Below are 21532 nucleotides of genomic sequence, written 5' to 3'. Positions count from 1 at the left end.
TTTGACAGTTGTCCCCAGGAAAAGACAAGCAATCAACCAAGTCACCAAAGCGTGACTACCTGATCCATGGTGTATCTTGCGACAGACATAGGTTTGTGAGGACGTATATTATCCCAAAATGCCCACGGCGTCTTTGGCGTCACTGCATGTTAAGTGACGAATTAAGATTGCTTCACGACAGATAGTCGGAGTCATTTTTGTGTCTTCAGCAGCATACCATCGCACAGCCCGACTGATATGGTTGGTTGGTTGTTTGTTTGTTTGGTTTTTTTGTTTAACGCCGCACTCAGCAATATATTCCAGCTATATGACGGCGGTCTGTAAATAATCGAGTCTGGACCAGACAATCCAGTGATTGACATCACGAGCATCGATCCACGCAATTGGGATGGATGACATTCATCAACCAAATTAGAGAGCCTGACCACCCGATCCCGTTAGTCGCCTTTTACGGCAAGCATGGGTTGTTGAAAACCTATTATACCCCGGAATCGTCACGGGTCTGATATGGTTGTGATACAGTGGTAGTGTTGCCTGATAAGACCAGCACAGGACAGTCGTCAGGATGGTCGGATGAACAGGGTTTGACGCCAGTCGTGGTACTCTTCAGACAAAAGATTGATATTTTTAATTTCGAAAGGGTTCTGCCTAGGCAGCCTCAAGTGCTGACACAAACCCATTAAATATCTGTAGGAAGAATTGTGGGTGATATCGGACTGCAGGCCAATGTGGACCAGCTATTTACAGCTTGCTAGAGGTTTAACTCTCCGGATCACGAGAGCTACCGTCAAAACCTTGATCCAGAGGATGCTATGCCGATGTCAAGTCGATTTCGGAGGCGTCCCAAAACGTTTTTCAACTTCACACCCCATGGCACATCAATACCTGTTACAAATACAAAATCTGAGACTGATTTTTCATTCACTTAATGCGATTCCCTTTTCCCACCTTTTTTAACATTATGTCAAGTCTATCACGGCACGAGACCTAAGTGTAGGAGGAAAGTCCAATGTTAAGAAGTAAGTAGACTTAAGCCATGAGCAGGTGCGTTGTATTGATAGACCAAGGACCTTGGTCGGGAAAGATCCTGGCACGTGTAAGGGAGACAAATCTGTTCAGCAAATTGTGTCGATTGCGTCAGTCACCCGTGCACACGTATATGTTTAGATATACTGCCTCACTATCTTCTCGCTTAAACAATGATTTTATTATCAGGCAGTCTATGCTAATATTAGCCGTTGTATAGTCTCCCTCCCACACAATCAACAGTCGAATTAAATCATCTCTCCTGCACCAGCGGGAACCAGAAATATTATAGCATTTGAAACAGTATAAAACAACACTGATGCTGTTTTACACGAATTTCTACGTGTTAAATTTGCCATGTTACAGGTATGTTATTACGAATTGAAACCTTGGATTAATTGGAAAGGAATACATTGAAAAGTCATTGAATGGATTAAAGAGCATTTCGGAGCATGCATAAAACAATCAGTATCTTAGAAAAGATGATGTTTATGATTACTTTTCAAGATAATTTTCTAAAGTTGAAATACCATGAACACAGTCCTTCAAACGGGGAAAGTCTTCGCAAATCGCTCCACTCCCTACCTTACTAAAGGCGGGTAACAGAGAGAGGTACAAAATTGTGAGAAAAAAACCTGACCGGAAATATTTCCTGCTCCAAATTTTTGTCTGGGTCGTCTTCCCGAGCGAGGACTAACGATATAGTCCAATAGTCCAATCAAAACCCCGTAACGAAATCGACATCCGGTTCATAAACAACATTACAACCGCCGTGACGAATTCGTTCGATTGCAGGATTTGCAGAGCATGAATACCAATAACTGGGTGTCGACAGATATTTTCCAATTCTTTTTATGTTTTTAATCAATGTGCTCAAGTAATTTGATGAACTTCATGAAAACAATAACGATCTTTATTATCGCCGCCATTTAGTTTGAAGAAATTACAAGAGATATGAGAGGTGGAATCTGATTGCTCAGTAGCGGGGACATAGAAGAGACATAACTCGAAATAGCCACTGGTGGCGCTACAATCGAACCCAGAAATTCCAGGTTACACACAATCAAATGTTTTCCCATGGGCTTCTATAGTAACGTTATATATATATTTTAAACTGTTAAGCATTCAACAACTATTACATGTAAATGTGCGCTCAGTCTGGCCTTAAAGCAGCAATAAAACAAAAATGTTGACTTAGCTTAGCCACCCCCTTTCCGAGTACAGGAAGCTAAACACATCACCCCCAGTTTCGCACCAAATGTCACTTGCTTGTAAACATCTGTGGTCACATTCAGCACAAGTCATCTCGTTAAAAACGACAGCACTATATATCTTGAAAAAAATGGTCAGTTTTAATTACTGGATGTATGTACATTCAAAAACATTAAAATCTTACACAAAATCATACAACCACCGCTTCCGGATGATTCAATCTGCACTGAAGACTCAGTGCTTGTCGAACGATTGATTCTGATTTGATGTAGTAGAGCCTCCAGTCAAGTTTTGCAAGGGTGGAAACTTGACTTTTAATGTCAGTTATCTCCCTTGCCTCGGGAAGTTGGCCTGTGTTAGAGCAACCCAATCCAAGCACTAACCCTACTTAGATGGGTTATTGATACTTCTATTTAGGGTTTATCATTTTTTTTTAATTCGAGGCAATGGTTACGGGCGGAAGTCTTACCAACTGAACTGAGCTGAAGGTTCTTGCCAGTAAATGGATTCATTCTACTCAAAGGTTTTATTCTTTGTATACGACCTGACAGTTGAATTTCAGAAATGAATGTTTGTAGATCTGTGTGCGCGTGTGCACGAGCGTGCGTGCGTGTGTATGTTAAATTCATTTATACTCCTTGCGTCTTTCACACACATCTGATCATAAACGTGCAAATTCGCCAAAACGCATCCAAGTGACCATTGCATGTGCGCGATCTATACGTGCAGGACTTTCACTTACCTGCCCTCTTTATCTGGTCGATTGCACAACAGCAAACACATGCAGCTCAGCCTCAGCCAGAGCATTTCATGTATCTCAACAACAACACGGGAGGCAACACGGGAGTTTCCAAGATCGGTAAGGCCATGTTTGACCTCCACAGTAAAGTCGTCATCGTATCCCAATTGCGTAGATCGATTCTCGACCTGGATTGTCTGGTCAAGATTCGATTATGTGCAGACTGCCGTCATATAGCTGGAAATTGCTGAGAACAGCAAAAACAACAAACAAACAAAGACGGCAACACACGGGTTCATCACCTACCACGAAGGACCATCATGGTAACCTCTACGGCATCCGCCATACCCGGTTTTTGCGTAGGATATCAGTCCAGACTGCGAGGATATCAGTCCAAACGGCGAGAATATCAATCCAGATTGCGGGGAAATCAGTCCAGACTGCGGGAATATCAGTCCAGACTGCGGGGATGTCAGTCCAGACCGCGAGGATATTAGTCCAAACTGCGAGGATCTCAGTCCAGACTGCGACGATATCAGTCCAAATTGAGAGGATATCAGTCCAGATTGCGAGAATATCAGTTCCTCATGTTGCAGGTCTTCGCGCCAGACAACCTGTTGAGGCGTCAGTTTGACGGACCATAATCCTCCACTTGGTTCCATGTCAACATGCAATGGAGAGCTGCGGTTCAGCAACGATTCACATTTGTTATGTGGCAGTATTGTATCGCAGTATTTGAGGTTTGTTAACAGTTATGAACTTCCGAGAACAATATTCGAGACGCTTCAAGGCAGCATTTTCTAGACGGCTGACGGAACCCATATGAGAGCAACATGAGGGCGTTTTCAGGCCTTCCGACTTTGACTTGACTTGCGACGTATCTTCTTTCAGAGGGGACGGAATACCTACCGCAAAACACCTATCGTCTAGCCCTCAGTCCTGCTGCTTTCAGCCGGTCCCTGGCGGTTCTGGTGCCGAAACGACGACTGTATGGTGGCCGAGAGGGGGCATCGCTTTCTCGCTTTCTCGCCCTTAAGCAATATCCCCTCTTGACCACTATAGGGGCCGCATGTGATATCTGCTGCAAATGGGAGGGAATGTTGAATTTTTCTCACTATGTACTTAAAACATAATTTAACTGTACAGACGTAGGCGATTTTAAAACAATCCACAGAGTTTTGCATAAAGTGTAATTGATTGATTTACTGCCCTATTCAGTTGTATGTGACCATCACGCCGAAAGCGCGAGCAGATCATGGCAATACGCTCTCAATAAATCAGGTTAAAATCGAAGTATATACTTAATTAATTAGTCATGGCTGATTGTTTTGTAGAAATTCAATCTTATAATTGTGGGTGTTCTATAACTTATAAATGCAAAAAATTAGAGTAGACTTAATTAATTAAACTTTGCATTTATGTCTCAGAAATGACTGTCGATAAGACGGCCTCACTGCACACTTTGAATAGCGGAAATACGAACTTGAATATAAAACCAATCAACTATATATTTCCACATTACGGTTACTGAGAACACTATGTCATCCAAAAACTAGAAATCACATAATGGAGATCCGGTAGTATTACCATTGCTTGGGTGAGGACTTTGATGACATCTACTCCGCAAACAGAATAAACATTGATATAACCAAAGTGTTGTTTTTACGAAAACATTATTGTTTTTTTTAGGATGTACTCTACTTAGCGGTTTCTTGTTTAAGTGAATTGTCTCAATTAGATGAACTTTGGTTTCAGAAGGTATGACGGCAGATATTACTGCATGGTCGCCTTCAGACTACTCATGGTAGGCGCGACAGTATCTGGTTCCAAGACGTTATGATAACTGGCGTTATCCATGACAATGAAACTGGGGTTGTTTAGACTGGGCAGTAGCTGATGTTCCATCCAGTCACATGGTGGCACGTGGTCATGTGCACAGCGCATAGGTCACAAATCAGGTGAAGTAAAGCAACGTCGGTCGCGGAGAGTCCTTGCATGTGTGACCACGTGTCTATAAACACATGGTGGCAAGTGGTCCTGTGCCCAGGGCATAGGCCACAAATCAGGTTAAGTTAAGTGAGTGAGTGAGTGAGTATGGTTTTACGCCGCTTTTAGCAATATTCCAGCAATATCACGGCGGGGGACACCAGAAATGGGCTTCACACATTGTACCCATGTCGGGAATCGAACACGGGTCTTCGGCGTGACGAGCGAACGCTTTAACCACTAGGCTACCCGACCGCCCCAGGTGAAGTTAAGCAACGTCGGTCTCAGCGAGTCCTTGCATGGGTGACCGCGTTTCGGCAGCCCGGCTCCTGAGAGTTTCTAGGGCTTCGGTCCTGCCCCACACTGAAGCACTCTCCTTGGGCAAGTGACTTTTTTCGAAATGTGCCTCTGTTCATCCAGCAGTGAATGGGTACCCGGTAGGATGAGATGGTGGTTGTTTACATTCTAGCGCCTCACAGGCAGATTGATTTGTATACTCTCCAGGGAGTGGTGTGGAAAGATGCGCAAAATAAATGGCCTATTATTATTATCAACATTCATTTCCTAATGATAATCACCAGTTTGCTTTTTACCTCGAAAACTAGCTTACATCCACTAACAAGACCCAGATCACAGGTTCCGGCGTACACAACAATGACACATTAACCTTCACCCGATGGAACCATGGGTGCATTTCGTCCATCTGACGGTAGCCACATGTAGTCAGTGGAATGATTCTTATTCACCAAGGTTTCATCAAGGTAAATTATCTGGAAGCCCTGACTGCGATAGTCATGAATGGTGCAGAGATAATGTGACCTCATAGACAGGGTGGATTATTTTCCCCTGACAAATGCTCGGTCATGGCCAGGAGCAGTGTATGTCGCGAACAGCAAACATTAATGTAGTCCGGGGAACATAAATTGTGTCCTTATTTTCCTCCAAAATTCTACTACATGTCGGGGATACCTTCTGCTCATAAATGCCCACACTGTACGCCTAACCACCCCTGTATCAAAGCTGTCTAGTATTTTTTTACGTCCTGGTATTTTTTTTTAGACCACCCTTTACCTTCTTTTTTTATTTATAATACCGTAGACCTGTCGGTATGAAAGCCCCCAGGGCTTGTGCAGTTCGGTAATACACCCCATCTAAACTAATAAATGGTTTCCCACTTTCTCTTTCAAGTGTAAAGAACTTGTACACATTTACTACTACGTACTCCAGTGTGTACGGGTGGCCCAGTCGTCTAAGGGGCCGCAATTCGCTGTGCAGAGTTGCATTACTTGGCTACGCCAGAAACCTATGATTGTAGGTTCGAATCCCATCTAGAAATAGTTCTTAATATTTCTTACCATTATCCCTAGTATTTCAGCCTTCAAAAGAAACAAATATGGGGAATTTGGATCTCCTTGTCGAAAACCTCTCTCGTTGTCGAGGCGAGGTGAAATGGGGTTTAACGTCGTGCTCAAGATTATTACACTTACAGCGACCTGCAGGCCCGTGTGTGTGTGTGTGTGTGCGTGCGTGCGTGCGTGCGTGTGTGTGTATGTGGTCGCAGAGCGGTATTCTATACTTATGATAAAGAGTTACTCAAACCTATTAGTCGACAGTATATATTTTTGAACGCTGTGGTGACTTTTAGCTAGAGATTCATCACCGTAGAGACTATTTTGTATTGTACATGTACATCCAGCTGTTATAATGTTAGCGAACATGATATTTCTGGGAATAGTGTAATTGGGACAATCAAGAAAGAAGTGTATATTGTTTTCCCATTGATTTCCACAAGAGCAGGCCAAAGTATCCGACAAATGTACTTTGAAAATATCTGCATTTAGGAACTTTAAGAGTGTCTTATACGCGTATATAAAATCTTCGGAGGTGGAGCTGCAGTTGTTGTTTTAATCATCTGTTTAAAATTTGACAATGATGTTGCACTTGTGTATTCAGGGGGTAACTCATTCCATAGTTTGAATGAAGAAGGTATAAATGAATGCTGGTATGTAGCATGCGGCATATTGATATTGTTCTCATTTCGTAACTCATATCTATTAATGGTTGATATTTTGGGTGTTAATGTTAAATACGATGGACAGAAAGTATTAACAATATTGTAATCTGACAAAAGAAAGCATATATGTTTCTATGGAACTGATCTAGAATTTGCTGTCGAGTATAAGTATTTTGGGTTTCATTTCCAGAAAAAAAACAATATCACAAAGTCATTAAAAGGCCTATGTGATCAAGCTACCAAAGCCATGTTCTACATTAATCACGCATACATAACCTTTCACTTCAACGTCAACTTTATCTATGATACAATGGTAAACCTATTCTCTTGTGGATGTGAAGTTTGGAGTTTTGAAAATATAAATTTAAAAGATGATTAGAAAAAAGTCCATATATACATTGTCTAAGAACCCTGATCCCAGTTAAAAAATACACCACTCTTAATGTTTTATGGCGAGCTTGGTAGAACTTCCCTTCTTATAGATATTAAAACTTTGGTCGAATATTTTGTCTGCAAAATGCAGTAAACTGTCTCATATTTTATACATGTTCATGTATAAAGATACAATTACCAATAGTAGAATGTACAAAGGCCCATGTTTGTTCAAACTATCTTAGATCAAACTGGCCTGAGCTATGTTTGGTTGACACAGAGTTTCGTATCATCCTCCTGGTTAAAAGTAACCCTTTAACAACATAATATAAATTGGCAAACTTGAAACGCGGGTATTGCAAATTCATCTAAATGTTCAACATATCGAATCTTAAAAATTGACAATAAGCTTGAATCATATTTTATTAATATTCCTTTTCACAGTGTATGTCAAAATTTGGTTGCTTGTATCGTGTTGTTCGAGTTCTGTGGTTTCTCTTCTTTTGTACCATATGTTTCAGCGTTCCTTTCCTCGCGTCTCAGTACAAGCAGGGTGATCAGGAAGAAGGTGATCGCCATGACCTTACCGCTGACCTCTAGAGCCTTGAGCCTCAATCTCAGTGATGTCAGGTCATACTGTGCACATGACCCCCTCACGCCGCACGTGACATCCCAGATGAGGCAGGTGCTATCGATCACATTGCCAGCGATGATGGGTGCAGGCAAGAACCCTGCAACAAGTACATACCTTCATAATTTAAAAGTGGGTAACAAATACATAATTTCAAAATTGAAAAATGGTGCAGATGTCAAGCGCGGAAACATGCAGTTTTCTTAAAACAGAGGGGTTACTTAAATGGTAAATTCGGTTTATTACATTGTATATATTATATATGTTATACCCTTACATGATCATACTACAGAAAACCGGGGATGCGCAACCCCGCCTGTCTCTACACCTCTAGGGGCGGTCGTTTAGCCCAGTGGTTAAAGCGTTCGCTCGTCATGCCGAAGACCCGGGTTCAATTCCCGATATGGGTACAAGGTGTAAAGCCCAATTCTCGTTTCCCCCGCAGGGATATTGCTGGAATATTGTTAAACGCGGCGTAAACCATACTCACCCACTCACTCACTCACTACACATCTGCTCACCCCTCAGGATCCGCGTATGCATGTAATGTAAGGGATTATTGATGTTTTGTCATTTTAATTTTTAACATCTGATACGGATTCAAACAATTTTGAAAAGGTTCCCATTATCCAGTACCCCTGCATGCTCGGCCGCCTTCTAAAACAATGTACGTGATTGACAGGAGCTGCAACGGGTGTGTTCATTACCAACCTAAGAGAGACGCCAGGAAGGACAGCAGGCCAACCGCCATAGCTTTGTCTCGCTCGTCAACACTCCTGAAGAAAAGAACAAATATTGCATTATTACATACTCATTTAGCCATAAATGACGTCATCTTGACTGGACAGGCATACTAACCAGACATAGTTACTCTTCCGATATTGGTAATCACACACAAGTGCCAGGAACCCAGTCCTGGCGTCCAGACTTAGTGCAATCAGTATGGCGTTTGGCCATGAGTCGTGACAAAAAACATGACAGTACTTGTCATGCTGTAACTGCCGTTCAGCATGATGTCTGATACTCGTCTGGGATAGTATGGTCTTACGCCGCTTTTAGCAATATTCCAGCAATATCACGGCGGGGAACACCAGAAATGGGCTTCACACATTGTACCCATGTCGGGACTCGAACCCGGGTCTTCGGCGTGACGAGCGAACGCTTTAACCACTAGGCTAGCCCTCCACTCCCGTGGAAACGTGAAGACTCCGGCGCATCATTTATGTAGATTACCTGATCTGCAGCATATACATTGGCATAATAGACAGCGTGCCGCACAGTCTCATGGCCATGTCGACGGCGATGTAGTAGTAGAGGTAGGGGCAGTCGGTAGCACACATCCCAGCTGTCGTCTGACCACTGGTCACCTTGCTACAGCCACCATAAAGCTGGTGCAGAAGAAATTAGAGTTACATTCTAAATTTACCTATAATAAATTACATTAACGCGAACCTTACTTGATATCTTTTATCTAAAAGTTCCTTCACAGGATTGAAGGAGTAGGGGCTAACGCCACCCTGAACAGGAATACCACAGCGTATCGACCTAACGGTGGAGGGAAACCGAAAATGATGCAGGTTGGATGCCAGTTTGTATAAACCAACAACTCATGGGCGTCCAATTACTACCGTCAGCGCCTCAGGGAGGCGTCCGTGGTGTAGTGGATAGAGCGTTTACCCGGAGAGCTGAAGGTCTGTGGTTCGATACTCGACCGCGTCACACCAATTGACGAAGGTACTTGTTGTTACCATGCCTGGCGTTCGATATCAAGCGGATAATACAAGGAATAGTCGGCTCGGAGTATAATGTGTCTGAGTGGGGTCAGGACAGGTACAGGCAGCTTCACACACACGTGCATGCACATCGCTATATAAGTGCAGTAATCTTGAACGCGACTTTAAACTCTATCTCACCTCGCCTAATAAGGCATATCGTAAAGATTTGTATCTGTAAGTGAGTGAGTGAGTATGGTTTTACGCCGCTTTTAGCACTATTCCAGCAATATCACGGCGGGGGACACCAGAAATGGGCTTCACACATTGTGCCCATGTCGGGAATCGAACCCGGGTCTTCGGCGTGACGAGCGAACGCTTTAACCACTAGGCTACCCGACCGCCCCGTATCTGTAAGTGAAAAGAAAGGAAAGAAGAGTCATATGTAAGCTTTGAGTAACCCACATTCCTAGTGTTTCCACTGGTATACTTGGAAGGTTGGTTGGTTGGTTGGTTGGTTGGTTGTTTAACGCCGCACTCAGCAATATTCCAGCTATATGACGGCGGTCTCTAAATAATCGAGTCTGGACCAGACAATCCAGTGATTAACATCATGAGCATCGATCCACGCAATTGGGATCGATGACATGCATCAACCAAGTCAACGAGCCTGACCACCCGATCCCGTTAGTCGCCTTTTACGACAAGCATACTCACCTTTTAAGGCAAGCATGGATTGCTGAAGACCTATTCTACCCCGGATCTTCATGGGCACTACTTAGAAGGACATAACATGGTTCTTGAGTGTCATAGTAGAAGGGTTTATTACAGCGAATCTAATGCATGGAACACGGCTATGATCTCACCGACTGGGACTGGTTGGTACAACCGGCAAAGCAGGGGGAGAAGTAGGTGATGTTGTCTCCACACACTGGGAAGTAGTTGGTGGTGTCGCACGTGCATGCAGTGATGCCGTCCTCAAACACAACGTCCCTAAACAGTATAAACAACATCGTAGGAAAGAGGACATTAGCATCAGTTTCTCATCCTTCTCAATGAACTTTTCCTCTCTTTTTTTGTTTAACGCCGCACTCAGCAATATTGCAGCTGTATGACGGCGGTCTGTAAATAATCGATTCTGGACCAGACAATCCAGTGATTGACATCATGAGCATCGATCTAGGTGACCGGGTTACGATGACACGCATGAACCAAGTCAGCGAGCCTGACCATCCGATCTCGTTAGTCGCCTTTTACGACAAGCATAGTCGCCTTTTACGGCACGCATAGTCGCCTTTTACGGCAAGCATGGGTTGGTGAAGACCTATTCCAATCGTGAAGTCTGAATGAAGGTGATGAGGACATTAACATCAGTCTTACTCTTCTCCAGAACTGAAGCCACGTATGTGGGGAGTTTCACATCCAAGGAAGAAGTCCAGACAGTTGAAGAAACACGAAAGACACACCGATGTCAGGATCATCCTGCTGCACCCAAGCCGGGTCAACTTGAGCCGTGATGTCAGGAATCCCCCTGTAAACGTCCCTATCGTCACCGACACCAACTTCTGCACACCTAGGGTAGATGATGACGTATATTCAACGGGAAGCACGTGTGACGTTCAAACACAGTTTTAGTAGGTTTAAATGTAAATGTCAATTGTGTAGGATAATTCACGAAGGCGAATGGTGTTATATAAACGTACTTTTGACACACAGACCTAGTAGCCTGGCCAACCGAATGTGTGTCAGCGTATCGCATGGATCGTTTGCTTGGTCCTTGCCCGACTACCCCATGGCCGCCGCCATATAGCTGTAGTGTTGATAACTCGTGGCGGCTGCTAATGTAACCACTGTGTATGCTGTTGTGTAGATGAAAGTTCATGTGGGTAGCTGTGTAACGTTGTATACCCACTATGACGTCGATCTACCCAGTATGATGTTAGCCTACTCAGTATGATGTTGACCTACCAAGCATGGTGTTAACGTATCCAGTATGATGTTGACCTACCCAGTATGATGTTGACCAACCAAGTATGATGTTAACCTATCCAGTATGGTGTTGAAATACCCAGTATGATGTTGACCTACTCAGTATAATGTTGACCTACCCAGTATGATGTTAACCTATCAAGTATGGTGTTGAAATACCCAGTATGATGTTGACCTACTCAGTATAATGTTGACCTACCCAGTATAATGTTGGCCTACACAGTGTAATGTTGGCCTACACAGTGTAATGTTAGCCTGGCCACTATGGTGTTGACCTACCCAGTATGATGTTGACCAACCCAGTATGATGTTTGACCAACCAAGTATGATGTTAACCTATCCAGTATGGTGTTGAAATACCCAGTATGATGTTGACCTACTCAGTATAATGTTGACCTACCCAGTATGATGTTGACCAACCCAGTATGATGTTGACCAACCAAGTATGATGTTAACCTATCCAGTATGGTGTTGAAATACCCAGTATGATGTTGACCTACTCAGTATAATGTTGGCCTACACAGTGTAATGTTAGCCTAGCCACTATGGTGTTGACCTACCCAGTATGATGTTGACCAACCCAGTATGATGTTAACGTAACCAGTATGATGTTGACATACCCAGCATGATGTTGACCAACTCAGTATGATGTTGACCTATCCTGTATGATGTTGACATACCCAGCGTGGTGTTAACCAACCCAGTATGATGTTAACCTACCGAGTATGATGTTGATCTACCAAGTATGATGTTAACCTAGCCAGCATGATGTTAACCTATCCTGTATGATGTTGACCTACCCAGTGTGATGTTGACCAACCAAGTATGATGTTAACCTATCCAGTATGGTGTTGAAATACCCAGTATGATGTTGACCTACTCAGTATAATGTTGACCTACCCAGTATAATGTTGGCCTACACAGTGTAATGTTAGCCTAGCCACTATGGTGTTGACCTACCCAGTATGATGTTGACCAACCCAGTATGATGTTAACGTAACCAGTATGATGTTGACATACCCAGCATGATGTTGACCAACTCAGTATGATGTTGACCTATCCTGTATGATGTTGACATACCCAGCGTGGTGTTAACCAACCCAGTATGATGTTAACCTACCGAGTATGATGTTGATCTACCAAGTATGATGTTAACCTAGCCAGCATGATGTTAACCTATCCTGTATGATGTTGACCTACCCAGTGTGATGTTAACCTACCCAGTATGATGTTGACCTACCGCCATAAGATGTTAACCTACTCACTATGATGTTTGCCTAACCAGTATGATGTTGACCTACCCAGTATGATGTTAACGTACCCAGTATGATGTTGACCTACCCAGTATGGTGTTCGCCTAACCAGTATGATGTTCACCTACCTGGAATGATGTTGGCCTACCCAGTATTATGTTGGTCTTGTATCCCGGCACCATGAACTGCTTCTCCACGTACTTGGAGCTGAAGGACTCTGTTCCGGCCACAACGAAGATGAGGAACATGAGCCCAGTGACGCAAAGCGTGTACACGGGCCTCCGCACCACTCGCAACACGGACCGGGGCAGATCTGCACAGCGGTGACAGGGGGTGTAGTAGAAAAAGCATTACGTCAATGTACATAATTGTATGGCTCTTAGGGCCGTTTAACAAAGCGATCGTAGCATTGCCACTACAGTAATCCTATGTTAAAGTACTATCGTTGTAGGGGCAACGGGTGGCCCAGTCGTCTAAGGTGCCGCAGTTCGCTGTGCGAAGTTGCGTCCCTTGGGCACGTCAGAAACCTATGGCTGTGGGTTTGAATCCCGGTTTGTCAGCAGCATACCCGTGCTGAATGTGTGTGAAGTGATAAACGTCTGAGACTTGCACCACTTCGGGTTTTCCCCCACATTAAGTTGACACTATCTGGAATACTGACCTGTTAAAAGGCGTTAAACCCAACTCACTCACTCACTCACTCACTATCGTCTAAATGATCGCTGTGTCAAACGGGTCCAGAGTATGAATACTTTGAAAGAAGTGTATACGAACGCCACACGAATCTTGCATTTCTTTGCAAGCAATACCAATATGTCGCTATTTAGTTTTACAATGTGTGTACCTAGTGCATTGGTCAAAATGGTCAATATGCGCATATGACATACCTTTGATGCTGTGGATAACTGAGTTGTTTGCGTCCTCGGCAGTAGCCGTGCTTGACGATGGTTGTAGGCGTTTAGGAAATAACAGCAGAGGAAGTCCAAGAATAACTCCCAGACATCCAAACAGCAGGAACCCTATCCACCAAGCGCCTATCCATTTCGGGTGTGTTGGGGCCATAGAGGTCTCTAGAATAAGGCATGGTGTGGCGAGTGAGTTTTTATGCTTCTTTTATTTGGGAGCCTTATAAGGTTAAGAGATGGTTAAATACGCTACATGTTATGTGCTATCTTCGGGAAAAGAACCTAAGCGTGGTGCTAACCACACCCGATAACCTTTGCGATGAATGAAACCTGTTCGTAGGCAGAGCTCTAGTCGAGCTGTACTGATGACTGATACTTTACCTTGTAGATCCACGGGAATCTGTCGGAATACACCTCCTAGTGCTGTTGCAAGCGCCGGTCCGAACACAATCATCGTTGTGCTTATACCTAGGTAAAAACACAAACAAAACATATTCAGGAATGAAACATAAAAAGGTTCAGGTTTCTCTTGTTCTCTTCTTTCTCTTATGTATCACATGTCAATAAGCATGCATGCAATATATGGGATATAAGTTGTGATAACTTGCTCACAATCAGTTTAATGTGCATCATTAATAGAAAAAAGCGACAAAACTCATTTCTTATTCATAAGAAATCTCTGCGATTCTAAGATTCCGACTGTATGATGAGCATGTGTCTATGAATCATAATTAAATAGTGATGACACCAGGTGATTTGATATAATTCTACGAGCTGCATGTACCCGAGTTGTATCTGATATTTCCATGGTTACATATAATGGTGACGACAATGTGATTATGTCTCTACGTCTGAATTTCCAAGGGGATTTCGGCTACTACCACTGAGAATCGGGTAACCACATACTATGACCTGGCTGATTGTTTGCCATCGTGTCCCAAGGATGTTGTTCCTCATGCCACCACCTAGACAATTCCGACTGCGGCGTAAAATAACATCTCCGCAACCATTCACTCACTCAAGATATAGAACATACCCAGATACAGTCCTGTTTTGGTCTTGATAGGGTTGTTGTTGTCGATGTAGGCTGTAGAGAGGGACGTCCGGGGTGACTTTCCGATCCCCTGAAGCACCATCCCCGCCCCCAGCATCCACACCACCCAGCGAGGACCCAACGATGACTGGATCACATCGGCTCCGCATTCTTCCATCTCGGACACGTTGCCATGCCGACACAACGGAGCAGTGAACACTTTCGTAGAGGAATTGGCAACAGCAGAATCTGATAGCTGTGGTAAGTAGAACGGGTCGACAAACTGACACAGACTCACAAGAATACCGGAAATACCAAACAGGAAGCAGGCCGCAGACAGAATTCTGGGAATGTGGCGACTGCTTCCAAAATGGCTGACTAGTAGGACCGTGCAGAGGAAGCCGATGTCGTTGCAGCTGAGGATGATGCCGGTGGTGGTGCTGTCCAGTTGGAACTGCTTCTCAAGGGCTGTGACCTGAGAGTTGATGTAGAAATTGAGACTCTGGGAGATAAGTCCGGCGAAGCCATAAACCAAAGAGAACGACAGGATATGCTTGCATGGCTGCAGAATACGTGGCCTGAAGCTCCCCACGCCGCAGTAGGTCTCGCCACTGTGGTCGAGACTGGTCGGTTCTCTGCTGTCGGACATAGCGCCTGCAAAGCATATTGGAAACATCTGTACCTCGTGCAATCTCATTCGATGAAACATGTTTCGATCCTACTAGACTGTGCATGAATACTTTTTATTGTTTTCTATTCCAAATTTGAAAACAAGTAACACTCGATATGACGACATGACTACTACTTTGTCTGAACAATTTCGTTTGTATCTTTATTCTGCAAATTCAAAACGTCAAAGCCAGAGAATCAAGTCTCGGCCTCGACTATCTGCAGATATTTGACGAAAATGGCAAATGATTTTTATTTATTTTTTATTTTCCCTCTTTATTCAACTCAGCAGGTACAGCATCTATATATACATATCATGCCAATACAGTTGTGGTACATGGTTTTCAAAAAATGTACATCTTTCCATACAATGAATTCTAGCCTGTAAAGTCCACGTACTGTATCAGTGTATCTATGTTCAGTTTTTAACAAAGTGTGGAAGGAAGACCAAAAACTAAAAAAGTTTGCATAGTTACAATTTGTGAATGAAATTACCTTTGTAACATTGTTATAACTTTTTATCTCATGCTGTATGTGTTCAAAATGTGGCCTTAATCCTTTCCTACATTGTCTGTACATTACTTGTTTTGTTATTAAAAGTACAATATTCAATGGGTTGTTGTGTTTGCCTTGAAATCCAAACAAAACATTTTCTCTGTTTAAATCAATGGTTCCTTCCACAACGGATTTGAACCAGATATACAGTCTCTCCCAAATCTTTCTTACATGTTCACAATGACACAACATATGGATTATAGTTTCAGGTTGATTTGTACAGAAAGTACACATAGGAGAATCAACATATCCAATTTTATATAAATATTGGCAAAAAATGGCAAATGATGGCACGAGGTGTTCGAGAAAAGGGTTTAACTTATTATTCCTGCTCAACCGGTTGCACTGAAAAGGTAATCCCTGAGTTAGGAGGTACTGAAACTCCCTGTAACGGACTTAGCATAGGATAGGATCGCGCATCACGTTGACAAGCGACTTGCTAAATAAGGGAAATACCCATCAATGTCTGCCATAACATTTCTGGAAGTACTCAACCCGGCCATTAAAGGTGAAACTTGATTGGCAAGATTTGTTGTAAGCAAAACGTCTCTTTCCTTGAAATTAAATAATATGTACATGCTCTAGAAATAACTGGGAAATGTAGACGCCATAACCTGGGGCTAACGGTGTACTGCTCGACATAAGGGGGAATTAGCGATTTGAAAATTGAAATCACCCCTCTTGCGGAAAAGCTTGGTACAGACAATTGAGTTGTCGCGGAATGCTTATGATCATAGATTGTATAATGACGTCGTATATTCTAGCTTGCCGTCACATCAGCAGCTGTTTGAGTACATGGAGACAGAGAGAAGCCAGTCAATGTCTGCAATATTCATGAATATAAACTGTTGGACAAACGACAGTTTGATGGCGCCAAAAACGGAGCCATGGTTGTGTTTCTTTTAGTTTTCAATGTTTCGGCGACTGTTTTCATCCTTACAACACTTTGATTGCGTTAGTGAACCTAATGAAGGTGTAAGCATATACAGGTGAACCTAATGAAGGAGTAAGCATATACAGGTGAACCTAATGAAGGTGTAAGCATATACAGGTGAACCTAATGAAGGTGTAAGCATATACAGGTGAACCTAATGAAGGTGTAAGCATATACAGGTGAACCTAATGAAGGTGTAAGCATATACAGGTGAACCTAATGAAGGTGTAAGCATATACAGGTGAACCTAATGAAGGAGTTATCATATACAGGTGAACCTAATGAAGGTGTAAGCATATACAGGTGAACCTAATGAAGGTGTAAGCATATACAGGTGAACCTAATGAAGGTGTAAGCATATACAGGTGAACTTAATGAAGGAGTAAGCATATACAGGTGAACCTAATGAAGGTGTAAGCATATACAGGTGAACCTAATGAAGGTGTAAGCATATACAGGTGAACCTAATGAGGGAGTAAGCATATACAGGTGAACCTAATGAAGGAGTAAGCATATACAGGTGAACCTAATGAAGGTGTAAGCATATACAGGTGAACCTAATGAAGGTGTAAGCATATACAGGTGAACCTAATGAAGGTGTAAGCATATACAGGTGAACCTAATGAAGGTGTAAGCATATACAGGTGAACCTAATGAAGGAGTTATCATATACAGGTGAACCTAATGAAGGTGTAAGCATATACAGGTGAACCTAATGAAGGAGTAAGCATATACAGGTGAACCTAATGAAGGTGTAAGCATATACAGGTGAACCTAATGAAGGTGTAAGCATATACAGGTGAACCTAATGAAGGAGTAAGCATATACAGGTGAACCTAATGAAGGAGTTATCATATACAGGTGAACCTAATGAAGGTGTAAGCATATACAGGTGAACCTAATGAAGGTGTAAGCACATACAGGTAAACCTAATGAAGGAGTAAGCATATACAGGTGAACCTAATGAAGGAGTTATCATATACAGGTGAACCTAATGAAGGAGTAAGCATATACAGGTGAACCTAATGAAGGTGTAAGCATATACAGGTGAACCTAATGAAGGTGTAAGCATATACAGGTGAACCTAATGAAGGAGTAAGCATATACAGGTGAACCTAATGAAGGTGTAAGCATATACAGGTGAACCTAATGAAGGTGTAAGCATATACAGGTGAACCTAATGAAGGAGTAAGCATATACAGGTGAACCTAATGAAGGAGTTATCATATACAGGTGAACCTAATGAAGGTGTAAGCATATACAGGTGAACCTAATGAAGGAGTAAGCACATACAGGTGAACCTAATGAAGGAGTAAGCATATACAGGTGAACCTAATGAAGGAGTTATCATATACAGGTGAACCTAATGAAGGTGTAAGCATATACAGGTGAACCTAATGAAGGTGTAAGCATATACAGGTGAACCTAATGAAGGAGTAAGCATATACAGGTGAACCTAATGAAGGAGTTATCATATACAGGTGAACCTAATGAAGGAGTAAGCATATACAGGTGAACCTAATGAAGGTGTAAGCATATACAGGTGAACCTAATGAAGGAGTAAGCATATACAGGTGAACCTAATGAAGGAGTTATCATATACAGGTGAACCTAATGAAGGTGTAAGCATATACAGGTGAACCTAATGAAGGTGTAAGCATATACAGGTGAACCTAATGAAGGAGTAAGCATATACAGGTGAACCTAATGAAGGAGTAAGCATATACAGGTGAACCTAATGAAGGAGTAAGCACATACAGGTGAACCTAATGAAGGAGTAAGCATATACAGGTGAACCTAATGAAGGAGTAAGCATATACAGGTGAACCTAATGAAGGAGTAAGCATATACAGGTGAACCTAATGAAGGTGTAAGCATATACAGGTGAACCTAATGAAGGAGTAAGCACATACAGGTGAACCTAATGAAGGAGTAAGCACATACAGGTGAACCTAATGAAGGAGTAAGCATATACAGGTGAACCTAATGAAGGAGTAAGCATATACAGGTGAACCTAATGAAGGAGTAAGCATATACAGGTGAACCTAATGAAGGAGTAAGCATATACAGGTGAACCTAATGAAGGAGTAAGCATATACAGGTGAACCTAATGAAGGTGTAAGCATATACAGGTGAACTTAATGAAGGAGTAAGCATATACTCCGAAACGTTGTGTTCCTCATAATAAAGAAGTTGACATCCATAAATTCTCTTCCTTATGAGTAGCACTTCTAAATGCCTTTCAAAGACCTCCGTTAGTAATGTTTTTGTCAAATCCAATTTTCAAATGTTTACTTATTTTGCCCGTCGGTTTATGAAATATTTCTGAGTATTCGTTGCAAGGATATTTCGCTTGGAAGCACACGTGGAGTTTTTAGTGACATTTTGAATATCACTTCAGTGGCTTGGCGTGTTGTCCTACAGCTTACAGCAGACTGGCGTCAACACATCAAAGAGGATACGTGAATATTTTAGAAAAATATTTCTTAAGATGTAATAATATCTTTCTTTAATGGATAGATCCTGCTTTCAAGAACAGGGCACAATCTAGGACAATTGCAAAAAGCAACACACGGCAGAACGTATATTAACATGTATAGTGATACAACATAACATGGAAATGAAGGTGTTTCGTAAGCCATTGGACGTTCTACGAGTATTAGAACCTAATTGTACACGAGTTACATGTTACCATTATCTCTAATATTTCATCAAATACAGATTATAAGCATGGTTCAAACCCCTAGATATATGTGCTGATACCCATCATATTGTATACCCCAGGTGTCAATATCAGTTATATGCACTGAGGTGAGGCGAAATGGGGTTTAACGTCGCGTCCAAGATTATTGCACTTATATGGCGACGTGCATGCACATGTGCGTACGTTTGTGTGTGGCTGCTTGTACTAGTCCGGGCTGATGCCGATTTATAGTGCTAGCCCACTGAGATACCATGCCGCACTTTAACATGAATACCCCACTCACACACAGTATACGACTCCGAGCCGACCAGTCCTTGTTTTAGCCCATTAATGCCGAGCCGATGGTAGCAACACGTACCATTTTTTAACGTCTTTTGGTCTCCGGGCGGACGCTCTACCACTAGACCACGGAGGCGCTCTTATATGCATTGATATGTGTTGAATGGTATGTCTTGAAAAATAATGTTTACAGTGTACATCATAGACAAAATCTTTCGATGATGAATTGACAGTATTTGACGCTCAAAATGCGAGATATGAGATACGAACTCACCTGATGGAGTTTAAGTAAAAATGGAAGTCGGGTTCCTTGAAGCAGACATCACTCCGGCATCACGTGACAGACACATCTGAATGACGGCCGCCGGTGTTCAAAAACTGGCACAGTGAGATGCGTCGGACAGCTTGTGTTACATCTAATTTGTGTGGGGATCAGAAAGTGGGGTCAAGATATCTGTCAGACTGTAACGTATGGTGCACAGGGAACAAAGATATTCTCCAACCCACATATATCAGATAACACGTTAATTTCACTGTTAACATAAATTTAATATGTTACTGGCATTTTAAGCACCGGTTTATATGCTGGCACACACTTCCATATATGTGCTACATACATACACTGTCACGCTGACATGAAGTTGTCTCTATTTGTGACGCTCCTTCAAAGACACACACCATCCTCTTCCTATGACACACTTTTACACACACACACCACCCTGTTTATATGACACACTTTTACACACACCACCCTGTTCATACGTCATACTTTTACACACACACCAACCTCTCTGTATGAAACACATTCACACAGACACACATCAACCTCTTCATATGAAACACATTCACACAGACACAGACCAACGACTTCCTATGAAACACTTTTGACACAGACACACATCAACCTCTTCATATGAAACACATTCACACAGACATACATTAACTTCTTCATATGATTTGGTTGGTTGGTTTTTGTTTAACGCCGCCCTCAGCAATATTCCAGCTATATGACGGCGGTCTCTAAATAATCGAGTCTGGACCGAACAATCCAGTGATTAATATCATGAGCATCGATCCAAGCAATTAGGGTCGATGACATGCATCAACCAAGTCAACGAGCCTGGCCACCCGATCCCGTTAGTCTCCTCATACGACAAGCATAGTCGCCTTTTACGGCAAGCATGGGTTGCTGTAGACCTATTCTACCCCGGACCCTCACGGGTCCTTTATATGAAACACTTTCACACAGACACACACCAACCACTTTATATGAAACACATTCACACAGACACACATCAACCTCTTCATATGAAACACATTCACACGGACACACGCCAACGACTTCATATGAAACACATTCACACAGACACACGCCAACGGCCTCATATGAAACACATTGACACAGACACACATCAACCTCTTCATATGAAACACATTCACATAGACACACACCAACCTCTTCATATGAAACACATTCACACAGACACATACCAACGACTTCACATGAAACACTTTTCAC

General features: G+C 42.6%; 1 protein-coding gene across 1 annotated transcript; it reads right to left on the bottom strand.

Moving 5' to 3' along the window:
- Nucleotides 1–7561: 7561 nt before the first annotated feature.
- Nucleotides 7562–20424, bottom strand: LOC124139775 (solute carrier organic anion transporter family member 2B1-like). Its single transcript, XM_048400776.1, has 10 exons — nt 20288–20424; nt 14876–15526; nt 14221–14307; nt 13822–14004; nt 13083–13247; nt 11073–11265; nt 10559–10685; nt 9214–9368; nt 8692–8756; nt 7562–8080 (listed from the first exon to the last, which is right to left on the bottom strand). Exons 2-10 carry the CDS (start codon nt 15519–15521, stop codon nt 7800–7802), a joined length of 1902 nt encoding a protein of 633 aa, XP_048256733.1. The 5' UTR covers nt 15522–15526; nt 20288–20424; the 3' UTR covers nt 7562–7799.
- Between the last annotated feature and the right edge of the window lie 1108 nt (nt 20425–21532).

Source organism: Haliotis rufescens, unplaced genomic scaffold (genome assembly GCF_023055435.1).
Source record: "Haliotis rufescens isolate VD_foot unplaced genomic scaffold, xgHalRufe1.0.p SCAF_1, whole genome shotgun sequence".
In the NCBI taxonomy this organism is placed as follows: domain Eukaryota; kingdom Metazoa; phylum Mollusca; class Gastropoda; order Lepetellida; family Haliotidae; genus Haliotis; species Haliotis rufescens.
The sequence above is the reverse complement of the archived record's forward strand: the minus strand, read 5'-3'. Positions and strand labels throughout refer to the sequence as shown.

Bases quoted from the DNA above. Each gene is read 5' to 3' on its own strand.
- LOC124139775 (XM_048400776.1), bottom strand. From the start codon at position 15,521: ATGTCCGACAGCAGAGAACCGACCAGTCTCGACCACAGTGGCGAGACC. The intron at 13,248-13,821 runs GTATGTCATATG...ACCGCTGTGCAG, and splicing joins AGTTATCCACAGCATCAAAG to ATCTGCCCCGGTCCGTGTTG. The intron at 11,266-13,082 runs GTAGGCCAACAT...CATCTACCCTAG, and splicing joins CAAGACCAACATAATACTGG to GTGTGCAGAAGTTGGTGTCG.